Here is a 13,633-nt window from a genome sequence, read left to right on the forward strand (position 1 = left end):
GCTGGTAAAAAGTTGAAGAGGTTGTTTATAAGACACGACCGCAGAGGTAACGTAGAATACGACAGCCTGTCTTATGTCAATGCCTTTCTTGGAATAGGTTTGGGAATACACTTTTCTGCATTTTACGATAGCGATTTTACAACTGATTGCTCCAACTAGTAAGACTTGCGCGAAAAAATATGTGATTCAGGCTCACTAGCTCAGAAATTCCTCAGATAAACTTTGAGGTTAATTGTGTTTGTCAATGCCATTTATTGACAATTGAATATTTTTTCTAGATGGCAAATTTTTTATTTAGTTTTGGATGATTTACAGTGATAATTGAATTCTACATGAGGTGATTTATTAGCAATTATGTATATATGAAAATTTCAATCGTTATACTGCTAACCAGACACGCTATATAGCAAGCCACACATGCTATAAACTATATAGCATATATAGCAAGCCACGCACGCTAGCCGCACGTTATATAGCAAGCCACCTACGCTATATAGCAAGCCACACAAGCTATTGACATGCACATACACGCTGTAAACATACACACACGCTATACAGCTAGCCACGCACGCTATATAGCAAGCCACGCACTCTAGCCACACGCTCTATAGAAAGCCACACACGCTACATAGCAAGCCACGCACGCTAAATAGCAAGCCACACAAGCTATAGACATGCACAGACACGCTAGATATGCACACGCTATATAGCAAGCCACACGCGCTATAAGCATGCACACACGCGCTACAGACATGCATACATGAGCATGAGCATGATTGACCGCCCGCGGTTGCTACTCCGTTATTGCCAGATCAGCTGTAATTACACAAAGAACCAACAGATGATGTTTGGGACCAACATGCATCCTCAATGTGTAAAAACAGGTGACCTAAATCTTTATATTAGGCAATACCAGCGCCGGCCGCATCCGAATGCAGGTCAAAGAAGGTGTTTGTATAGGAATATGTTGACGTGATACTCGCTTTATTGGAAGCCGAGAACACCTCTGCACTTCCACGAGAAATCACTGGGATGTTGGATAAAGGGGAAGGTATACAGCAGGGTTCGTTTTGGTAAACGATGCGCTAATGTCGGGTTCTTCAGAACAAGTGCCGCGTCTACAAGTTTATTACATCCGCCACGATATTCATAATGAGATTCGAACTTACTTAGTTTGACAATGTAACACCGCAACAATAAAACGTACGCGAGGATACAGGATTTTTGACTAAACCGAGACAACCTCAAATTACCGTATATCTCCTCGTAAGGTGATGCTCTTTATACCTAAAACTATTGCACGTTGTTGATCCATCTGTAGATAATACGACCGACCTGGAAGGTACCGACGCGGGGGTTAAAATAATATTTATCGACTGAACGAAATCTACTTCGATTTCCGATGTAATAATTTAGATGCAACGCGCGAGCAGTCTCCGACTCAACGTTTATGAAGATGAGAAAGATATGATGAAATATCTGGGTTCACTTCGCGAAATCACCACACGCCGGAAGTCCATATATCAGCAAAACTCGCCCGGGCTGAATACGCGTTTACACCGAAGCGTTACGAACAACCGCTTTAATCCCCCCGGCCGACACATACGCGCAGGAACTCGGCGTTTACGTCGATTATCTCTTAACAATGTACGCCTAATACGCCTAATAAATATGAAAATTGGCAATGTTTCATGCATCCAAAGCCTCAACAATTTAATAAAAGCAAATATACATATAAGCCTGAATATATTTTTAAACACGCGCTACAGACATGCATACACGCCATAAACATACACACACGCTATATAGCAAGCCACTCACGCTAGCCACACACCTTATATATTAGGGACATACGCTACGATTTGACGCGTCAATTTTCCAAATTGGAGCAGTAACTGACTGACAAAGACTATCGAACGAATTTTTGCACGCTCGAAAAAAACTTTTTGACCGAAAGATTCATTGAAACAAATTATTTAACTTTGGTGGGATGGTAATTTCAAGTTTCCGTTACAGATCATTTGTGAGACTTTTTTTAATAAATCTACACCCTTCTGCTTATTTAGAACGCATACTTTTAATATATAGTTGAACCTTGAAACCAGAAATTGCTTGGCCTCTAAGCTAATGATCTCAATTTCAAAAGCTGAAGGCTACGTTGCAGACCAAGGAGGAGATACTAATATTAAATAAACGAAAACTTTAAAAAATAAATTTAACAAAACCTGTATAAACATCACGTAGAGAAAAATGAATTTGTTTAAATATATTCTGCAAGTAAAAATGTTTCCATCCAACATACTGAGTTTGCTCGATACAGATTTTTAATACATTTTTTGGCCCAAAATACAGATATACAGATATTTTCAAAGAAAAATACAGATATAAATGTGGCGACCCTGATGGTGGCTTCTCAAATCATCTGGCGGTGCGAGTATCTTTCAGTTTCGAGTTGTATTCACCCAGCGATATCTGAATCGGATTACCGCTGGTGGAGTCCAACTCAGATCGAAGGGAAGCCGAGCTGAAAGAGGTAAGAACTGCAGCTAACCACTACCACCGCCGCTGTTGCCCGCTGCTGATCCACTTCGCCTACTGCCATCGGTGTTGATGTCCGCTGCTGCTGCCTGCTGCTAGTAAACTGATTTGCTTGAGGAGAAACAGTCTTTTATAAAGCCCCAAGGGTGCATTCCCGACTAACTAGGTACTCCATTCTGTCGTCCTTTTTAGGGAAAGGCAGCAAGCGACCAATCAAAAGTCGACATTTGCGTTTCGAAAATGTTCAACAATTTTCAATATCACAATAGTTTGAACAATCAGATTACAATTTTCTGCATTTGGACGGGTGCTTAAATCATTTTCCAATCGATTGCTGCAAAAATGACCGAAATCGGTTGGAAACTGACTGGGTTTAAAACGTTTGAAATTGAACAATTTTTGTGACGCTCTCGATGTTTTCGGTTTTTAATTTGGATCCCCGTATTCAAATTGGGTCCCTGTAATTGTTGCCGTAAGACGTATTCTACGTCAAAACTGCACAAATTTTGAGAAAATCATCGCAAATATAAGAAGACTCTGACAAAAATCTCCAAAAACAAAGTCTGCAAATGAGCAAAATCGCCCGAAATGACCTATGGTCGAATATCGACCAATTTTTTATTTGAATGAAACTTTGCACACGTATTTGGCTTAGCAAACTGAGCATTTTTCACAGGTGGAGAGATTTTTTACACCCATGAGTTACATTCTAAAAGGGCGTATGCCTTTTGACATAGGTTTTTTTCGAAGCATTGTAGCCCGAAAACCGTTGGTTGCATAGAAAAACTGTCTGAGAATGAGTTGTAGGGAATTAAAAATGCACCATAAAAAAATATACACTGTACAAAAAAATTTTTTTTTTTAAAGAAACTTGACATTAATACAACAACAAACAACAATATCGCACGCAAGCCTGGGGGGCTTATGCGGTCTCGATCAACTAGAATAGTTGAGAGAATTCGTTATCGATATTGTTTTTGGCACATTTTGCATGTGTAGGATAAGTACAACGATACACCGTGCCCCAGTGCTGAGTCGAGAAAGTTTCCAGCTCGAAAAGATCCTCGACCTGATCGGGAATCGAAACCGATATCACAACCGTGTGGGAGAGCTAGCCGACCGACATCGCTAACCACAGAACCATGGGGACCACATTAATAAGCAACTTTTAAAAAAAAGTCCAGGATGGAGAAATGAAAAATAATTTTTTTTATGGTAGATTAATTTTTTTATAAAAATTATAATTTAAACATTTTTCAAAATATTTGTATTTTGATGATTTTAAAAGATGCAGAGAGTCATTTTGAATCAAAAAGCTCTTGGTAGTAAACATTCTAAAGGCATCGGTTTTCGAGTTATTTCTAATTTAAGCTCGAAAAATTATTAATATTTCGGAAAATACACGTTTTTCTTAATTTGTCCATGGTTCTCCAGCAAAAACCATACGTTCATTAGAATGCTTGATCAAAAATATACAATTCATTCTTTAAAAACAAAACGATTGGATAAATAACTCAAGCGCTAAGCCTTAGCCTACCTACACGTTCCCCCTTGCCGAATGTTTTATAAAAAAATATGTTTGTCGTGAAACACTACCTACTTGTTTACTAATAATAACTGTTTGTAAAGTACGCAACCAAAAACTACTGGGTTACCTATAATATCTGTTTTCGTATATAAAAACGATTGCACTACTCCAGATGTGTTAGTAACAGTTTGCATTTTGTGAAGATGAATGAAGTGAAAATAGAATACACCAAGCCCAAATGCTGTAAACCCTTTCTGATCATCGGTGCTCATCAAGCTTACGCAAATTAAACGAGAAGGTTATTGCAAAATTCAAAATATTGAACAGTCAAGGTCATTTTAATACGTCTTTATCAATTTGTGATTCGTGTAGTTATTGGAATAATAGTCAAACCACCATTCATCCATTCGTTGTTAACTATTCAGAATCTGAAACACTTAAGAATATCAGCTTCGTCATAATATCGGAAGTACTCCATCATGATACTGTTGCGGTTCAGGTGTTCATTGCCAAATTAATGAGTTTTTTGAAAACAACAATAGAAATGAATGAAGCGATTTTAATGTCTGATGGAGCTGCCTCACAATATAAAAATAGAAAAAGCTTTGCAACAAAATATAGATGCAGAGTGGCATTTTTTTTTGCGACTTCTTAAGGTAAAGGCCCATGCGATGCAATTGGTGGCATATTAAAACGAATGGCAGGAAATGCAAGTTTAGCTAAAGAACATGAACATCCCATTACAAGCGCAAAAGAATTGTATGATTGGTCTAATCAGAAAAGTAATAAAAATTCATCAAAAATGTCATTTAGTTGCAGTGATGCCACATTTACATCTGAATTTTGAAGCGCAAAAAATCTTGTCACCCTGGTAAGATTTCAAAAAATCTGCATATGTACTGGACATATCCTTCTCGAGAAAAAAAAAATACAATATAGATTGTTTAACATATATCCCGTGATTCATTCATGCACACGCTTACGCGTAGCATATAAATAAAATAAAACCCCCGACACGCTCAACAGCGTCTGAGTTCATTTTATTTTTCAACTATATCAAAAAGTTTTATTAGCGAGCTCATGAAAATCAAAAAATCTGTATGAACCTGTATTATTTCCAGAATTTCTGTAATCTGTATATACAGATATCTGCATGAAATATACGTCAAAAATCTGTATAAATACAGATAAATCTGTATATGTGGCATCACTGTTAAGTTGGGTATCATATGAAGAATATGAACAAGGAGTAACAGAATGGAGCAATATTTTAAAAAAATCTATAATAATAGCTGCCACACAAAAGTATTACTCTTTTGTTCCGATTTCAGAAAATAAAATGCAATTGAAGCTGTTTTCAAAAGATGACGAATAATTAACTTATGATGTACATAAAATATAAGGTGAAACTAGTTCTTTAAAGTATCTATGTCATAAAAAATATGTTCCTAAGATAATAAAACTCGAAAATAAATATTTGATTCTTATATATATTTATATCACTTAGAACATTTAACTCTTTTCTTGAGAACCGTTCGCCCAATCGTTTTGTTGTCAAAGAATGAATTGTATATTTTTGATCAAGCATTCCAATGAACGTATGGTTTTCGCTGGAGAACCATGGACAAATTAAGAAAAACGTGTAATTTCCTAAATAATTTTAATTTTTCGAGCTTAAATTAGAAATAACTCGAAAACCGATGCCTTTAGAATGTTTACTACCAAAAGCTTTTTGATTCAAAATGACTCTCTGCATCTTTTAAAATCATCAGAATACAAATATTTTGAAAAATGTTTGAATAAGAATTTTCATAAAAAAATTAATCTACCATAAAAAAAAAATATTTTTCAATTCTCCATCCTGGACTTTATTTAGAAGTTGAGTATTAATGTCAAGTTAAAAAAAAAAATAAAAAAAAATTCAACTCTTTATTTTTAAATTGAAATTTAATGTTTATTTTTAATTTTTTTTGGTCAAACAAATTTTTTTTGTACAGTGGATATTTTTTTTATGATGCATTTTCGATTCGCTACAACTCATTCTCAGACAGATTTTCCATACAACCAACGGTTTCTGGGCTACAATGCTTCGAATAAAACCTATGCCAAAAGGCATATGCCCTTTTAGAATGTAACTCATGGGTGTAAAAAATCTCTCCACCTGTGAAAAATGCTCAGTTTGCTAAGCCAAATACGTGTGCAAAGTTTCATTCAAATCAAAAATGGTCGATTAAATTTTCGCGTATTTCCAGGCGATTTGAAATGATTTTGCTCAAATATCTGCAAATCAATAAAAATCTGCACACAAACTCTAAAAATCTGCGTTCTGCAGACAAATCTGTACATCTGGTATCCCTGCGCAGATGTAAGTAGAATCCACTTCGCAGTTACGTGTCGGGTTTTTATGGCGTACTCAATGGAATTTGAATAGGTACTGAGAATGGTTTGTGTTCCGATAAGAAGGTTGAAAATATATTTTCGCAGCAGCTCAAACTAAAATTACATGTATTTGACTTAATTTAAGCGAATTGTCACAGACTGACAGATAGCGTCACTGCATGTGTCAAATGGGTAACCACAAAATTTGTATGTGATTGCATGACATCGTCCCAGACGGTGTTGTCGCACGATGACTGTTATTTACTTGAAAGTTTCAAATGATCGTTTTTTGTTGCGATGGAGCTAGATTCCAGTATTATGTCTGTTAGTCTGTGCTATAGGTTTTGCGGTTGAGGCAGGTTTCCTTATGAGACACTTCAAATTGATCTAGGAAGAGTGGTGGTTCTTCCACACGATACGATTTAGTTTTTAAACTCACCGAATATTTTGACTATAAACCTTTCTTTTATTGTTATTTTCAATCTATATTTAAGTGAATTGTTATTAATTGTACTATTGTTGTTTTTTTTTCATTCGTCTCTATTTTACGCTGTCAAGCAGTTGCCAGTTGGAAGAGTTCAATGCGTGTCACCGCAGAGCTGCACGATGGTGCCAACAGGCCCCAGCGGATGTTAGGCAGGTTCTTCGGAAGTCCCGGATTTACCGTCACCTACTTAAAGCACCGCCATGTTGGCTATAGTACGACGAAACACTCCTCCGGCCGTTTTGACGTTAATTTGCTTGATCCGTCCGTCTATTTCTTGAAACACCTGTTCGACGATGCCTCTGGTAAAGCACTTTTTCCTGTCGACGATGAACACCAGATCGTTCACATCCAATGGCTTTTGGTCTTCGAACCACGTCGTCCCCTTGTTTATGGTTGGCACACAGACTAACAGACGCAACACTGGAACCTGGAAATTTTCAATCGAATAACAGTCATCGCGTGACAACGCCGTCTGAGGCGCTGTCATGCAAACTCGTACATATTTTTTAGTTCCCCATTTGACACATGCAGTAACCCTGGCGCTGATGTCGAAATACATGACGCAGCGCGAACATGGCAGCAGTTGGTGCTAGTGTTACTCTAAGACAAGACGTGACAGCTGGTCACCGTTACATTCAACCAATTTGAACCGGCTGCTGATTGGCTGAATTCGATAACGCAATCGTCACGTAGAAAATACAACGAGGTTACTTTTCACTGTAAAGCAGTGAGCTGGAGAGTCATAATTTAGCTATTATAATTGTTCATAAATAATGATGCAAAAGTATGCAAGGTACATGATATTACCGAGTAATGTATTTCACTGTTATAACTTCAAAAATGCATTGATAAATCGTTTATTACTATTTCGGTTGAAGTCCAAGAAACTTAAGATAATAATTGAGTATTATTCGCCTATATATTGCAATTCTAATTTGTTTTATTTTTATTGACCTGCAGAAGTTGTTAAAAATAATCATTCTGGCATCAACGGTATGGAACGTTCAAAAAAACTTCGACGGGGATGACGACCGTTACGAAAAGAAAAATAAGAAGCCAGGTTTCGCGTCTTGTCTTAGGTGTTACCACAGACTAACAGACATAACACTTCGAACAAATTTTCAATAAATTCATCGTTCGGATGATTCCAGTACTTTACGTTAGTAACACTAGCACCAATCTGCTGTCATGTTCGCGCTGCGTCATGTATTTCGACATCAGCGCCAGCGTTACTGCATGTGTCAAATGGGGAACCACAAAATATGTATGAGACTGCATGACAGCGCCCCAGACGGCGTTATCGCGTGATGATTGTTATTCGATTGGAAATTTGAAATGATCGTTTTTTGTGGCGATGGAGCTAGGTTCCAGTGTTACGTCTGTTAGTCTGTGGTGTTTAACGTAAAGTACTGAAATCATCCAAACGATGATTTTATTGAAAATTTGTTCGACGTGTTATATCTGTTAGTCTGTGGTGCTAGTATTACGAACGTAGAGTATTGGAATCATCCAAACGATGATTTTATTGAAAATTTGTTTGAAGTGTTATGTCTGTTAGTCTATGAGCCAACCTAGAAGTGATGAACCTGGCGAGTAATTACTCTGCCGCACTTTGACGCACATACGCTAGGGGCACCAAAAGCGATAAAAAGTTTTAATCTTTTTAAGGCAACTATTTTGAGCTTTGGGGCAACACTTTTTTCGCTTTTGTTGACCAGTGTAATTATTCACATATCAGCAGTATGTTTTGTTCTTTCGCTCTAAAAATTGATTGAATGTACATTTTTTATTTTCGTTTTTATTTTTCTACTTAAAAATTATAATTTGTTTTATTCAGTAGTATTATTTTATCATATATTTTTTATAATTCTTATTTTCTCACCAAGTATTTCATCAAACTGGGATTATTAGGGTTGCAAAAGATCATTTATCTCGCCATCATTTGTTCGAAGTGTAATCCGCTTCATCGCTGCTTTTCGTTCCTTGAACCATACTTGCTGGAGTTAAGAATATATTCGGAATTGAAAGTTTGTTTTGACTGTTCTTGCTATTCAACGTTGTTTAACTGTCGGTTTTTTTGTTAATGATGATGGATTTGTTATGTAAGTTTTTTCTTCGTCTTTGCGGTAGCTATTTTTCTTTTGTTGTTGTTTGGCATTCATTATTTGTTGGTCTAAATGTGAATGTGTAAATGTGTCCACTTGTGACTTCCAAATACGGTTGATCCTATGTTAGCTACAACATCTACGCGTAAACACTTTGTTTTTTTTTTTCATATCATTAACCAATAATTGCTCTCACAAACAGAGCAACTAGTTTGATTCTGCTGGCTGTCCCTTTTTGCAACTGTTATAGGTTTTCAAGGATTTGTATCAACAACATTTCAATTCTAATTTAATAATTTTATTGGTCTTTAGTCTTTTCTATTCAACCTTTACTTTTGTGTAGAACTTGTTTTAATGTCACACTTTTGTCTAGGTATTTTTGCAGTGTTGAAACGCTTTTCGCTGCAAGTTTTTTGTTCAGCTTCTGTTTGACTGAATCACATTTCGCCATTCGCGTACATCTCGACCCAATTTGTTAATAACTTGCATTTATTTTGAATTTTGCTGTTAGTTTTTGGTTTAGTAATTAACATTCAACAGTATTCCATTTGGTTTATTTGTGTGTGTGAGTGTTTGTGTATTATTTGACATTACTCCGTATCCGCTTTGTTTGTTTAATTAGTTCTCATTGGATTTGTGACGAGCTTATGAACTATTCTCTCAACTAGTATATACTAATGTTCTCGCTGTCCACAAGATAATCTAGCCAAACTAAGATACTGATGAATTTATTAAATAGAGTATAGCTCTCTCTATGGGTGAGGAAGTGAACAGTTGGTGAACAACGGAATAATTTTTAACTTGGAAAAATGATGATAGCGCTTAAAACTTGGATCGAGAAATGCTGACAATTTGTAACTTAAAGTTATTTTTAGGTGTGATGAAGTATTCTCGGAAGATTTCGAAAGTTTTTTCTCAATTCGAATAGCTTTTTTAACTCTGCGTTTTTTCTCTTCGAATCCTAATGGTATTTATTGCACAAAACTGTCATTCTCGGTCATTTTTTTTACTTAATTCAAGAAGTTTCCAAACTCTCCTCTGTCATTTATCGGTGTATTTACGAACGAGTTGAACTTTGTATTAGATATTCTGGGGTTATTGCACGTATTCCGGCCAGCTTTTTGAATCCTTTGAAAATGCCAGCAAGTTATCACTTTCATTTCGAGTTTTCTTAAGTATATTGAGATGAGTTTTTTTTTGTAAACAAATGTCACAGTGAATAAAGTATGGATGTAGTTAGATGGAAACACTTGAGGTGATATTTACAGAGTATTTTCGATAATGGGTTTGGGCACTAATTCCACTCAACTTTTGTAGGACATCTTTTATAAAAATTTAAGAAAAATGAAATCCAGCTACGGCAATACTCAAAATATATACCAAACTAGAGCCTTGAGTGTGCAAGTACCAATATTAGAACTACTTCAAAATACATAACTAAGAAAAAACAACAGCAACACTTTGGTACGAAAAACGTGTGTTTTTGTATAATATCATACAATTTCAAAAGTTGAGGGAATTTGCTAATATCAAATGAGATTTCTCGTAGATAGCTTTCCGTGTACGCATACTTGTCCCATACGTATCAAGTCTGTTCACATACGTGACTCATATGGGGGTATGGAAAGTACAAGAAAACATGTAATTATTTAAAACTAGTCAAGAAAGTGAGCGTATCTTGATTTAAAAATTGCGACTAAATCTTTGGATGGACTTGCGTTTTTTCTTTAACCTCTATTCTAAGCATGTCAAAATATAAAGAGTACTTGTCGACAGTTCAACTGGTGGATTTAAAACAGTACTATTTACACATTTCAGATTCAGAATCAGCTTAAATGATAAAGTCAAATGCGAACAAACAAAATTGCAACATAAACATAAACATATTTTCGGTTTATGAACCAAAGGTAAACAATAAATCGATGAACAATACAAAAAAAAAACATGCGAACTTTGCTTTGGGTTGAAAGGTTTTTTTTACGTATTTTGTTATGCACATTCCTGATATGTGTCAAAATTATCTATTGGAATGCAACTTAGTTTTTAAGCATTATGGTTTTTAAATGACGAATAAGCAATAAGTAATAATGGAACGAACTTGAAAAAAATTCCTTTTTTTTGACAACAGATCTAATTGAACTACCCGATTTTCAACCAGCGTACAAAATACTTTTCTTCCTCTTCTCTCGTCTGGTTTATTATTCTCATTTCTTTCATTTATGTATTTATTACCGATCATAAACATTCACTTACTGACTAGACAAACCCCTGTTTCGGAGACGGCCACATTCCGAATCTGTTTCCTGTGCAAAAGTAGTGCTTTGTTTTGCTTGGATTTTGCGTTCAATAAAGTTATATCACCATGTTTGAAATAAATATTTTCCTTCACCTATCTTCGTCTTCGGCATCGCATGATAAAAAAGTGAGTTTTAGCTTTTTTTCGTACAAAGCGAGCAAAATCAACAATTTCAGGGCTTCTGATTTTATTCATCAGAATAGTCTTGATGATTAAACAAATATTCATTCCGTGAAATTGATATTTCAAAAAGTGCTTCAACGTTTTCACTTTAAAGGAAACATTGACGCAAAAACTTTATATTTTTAAAATAATGCACAAACTGCTGACACTGATTACAGTAACTGTTCGCTAACTGGCGAAGAGCACTTCCCAGTTATCGAAATCGGTTCGCTAACTGGGATGTCATTTCAAACGTAAATAAACATCGAGGGGGATTTCGATGAACAGTAGGCTAATGCTGCTTTGCGACAATTTTCAAAAAGATTTAAATTTTCAAGTTGATCGCTAGAAAGAAAGTTCTATTCGTGTTGTTACTGCTTATGTTGCTATGGCTATGGGATCCCAAGCTAGAAGGTCAAACTAGAAAGTTAACTGCGAAATCAACAAGCAGCAGCATCATTCTTTAATGTTCCCTATTTACGTGCCTTTCGTTTGATCATTTTGATCATTGACGTTTGTTGTTTTTCAGTTGAGAATCGTCCCAGCTAGCGAGCGCCCAGTTATAAAGAAGCCCAGTTAGCGAGCAGTTACTGTAATTAATGACGAACTGATCTTGTTGCCTGATAACATAACCTCACCTTCTATTCCGTGAACGAATTGAGTGAGTAAACAAACAAAAATCTATATTTATTTGGGCTGGTCCTTGTTATAGATCGAAAACTTGTGTAAAACGTCGTCCGTTTAGAAATTTTTTCAAGGACCTCCATGTGCATACAATCAACGCTACTGTCAAACATCGACTACAAAAATGTTTCCTATTAACAGGGTTGCTTTGTTGATTTTACTTAGTTCACAAGCATGTCAGCTTGCATTGAATGTCTTGTATTGTGAGTACCTATTTGAAACTCTCACTTTATGGAAACCTTTGCGACATCTGCATTTCACCGTGCGTATTACTCTAACCAACGTCTTTTAGCCAATTACCAACCTATTGTTATTATGATTTTCGTTCGATTCGAGATATCAATTTCATAGAATTTTACTGTGTTGCTTTGTTATATAATAAACCGAGTTCAATTTTATCATAATGCTCGTTTCAAATCACAATATTTTTCGCTTGTCTTACTTCTGTAAAAAATAATAAGTAATAAGTAAATCTTTTTTGCCTTATTTCCGATTTCTGACAAAATTTGTGGTTCGTTGGATTTTCCCGCTTTGTACAACTACAACGTTAAATACTAGACATCTCTCGTAAATCAAACATTTTGGTTGGCCTAAATAACCAAGCTAAGTAGTATACGAGTAACATCCTCTGGTGATCTAACCGATACGCTCTGTCACCTGCCTGACCGTCAAATCAGAGAAAAGCAGGACAGGAAGGATGCACAGAAATGAAAAATAACCTGTGGGTGCTACCTCAACCTTGTTTGCAGAAATGTGAATTGCACTACATCGTTGTATAGCTTCAACTAACATTGTGGCTACTACCGGAACTACAACGACGACATGAATCTACTAGAGAGCAGTTCAGAACAACCTTTCAAAGTAGCAAACATGAATTTGCCAAAGGGTGGGTGGCTGTTGACGCGTGAGGATGATAGTGTTGGGATGTACGATTACTAGGCTGATGTCGAGTAGGCTTGACGCTCGTTGGCTGTGTTCGTCGTTCGATCAACGTCGGTACTGCTCTGTTCTGGCAAAGGTTGATGGTAGCGCTGTCATTTAAACCACGCTTGTCAGCTCCTGGAGGGTAGTCTGGTGCTGGTATTTTTGCTGCTGGCCGGCAATCGACAACCGGACAACGACTTCACGGGGATGTCGGCTGCTGCTTGTGCTGCGTCAAGCCGCACCACACGGCAGGTTTCCGTTCGGGTTCGAGCTGGTTGAGTTCATGCCGCAGGCCTTCAGCTCGGTGAAAATTTCAGTGAAGAAACCAGGCTCGGCATTGATTCTCAGCATGTTGGATGACAGCCGGTTTACGATTAGTAGGCATCTGTGGAGATGAATAAATACTCATGACAGCATGTTTAGACAATAACTAATGAAATGTTTTAATGTTTCTCATAAACTTTGTGGCAACACTTTTCTCGACAAATATGTCCAAATATTTGCACATACGACCTTTCAACAACAACAAC

At 36.4% G+C, this 13,633-nt stretch overlaps 1 protein-coding gene across 1 annotated transcript in view; it reads right to left on the bottom strand.

Moving 5' to 3' along the window:
- Positions 1-8,710: 8,710 nt before the first annotated feature.
- LOC129727077 (cyclin-dependent kinase 5 activator 1) overlaps positions 8,711-13,633 on the bottom strand; it is an 83,692-nt gene continuing 78,769 nt past the window's right edge. Inside the window, exon 4 of the mRNA XM_055684494.1 lies at positions 8,711-13,488. Coding sequence (XP_055540469.1) covers positions 13,335-13,488 — 154 coding nt within the window. The 3' untranslated portion in view covers positions 8,711-13,334. The remainder of the gene's footprint in view (positions 13,489-13,633) is intronic.

This window comes from Wyeomyia smithii, chromosome 3, assembly GCF_029784165.1.
Source record: "Wyeomyia smithii strain HCP4-BCI-WySm-NY-G18 chromosome 3, ASM2978416v1, whole genome shotgun sequence".
Classification (NCBI taxonomy): Eukaryota; Metazoa; Arthropoda; class Insecta; order Diptera; family Culicidae; genus Wyeomyia; species Wyeomyia smithii.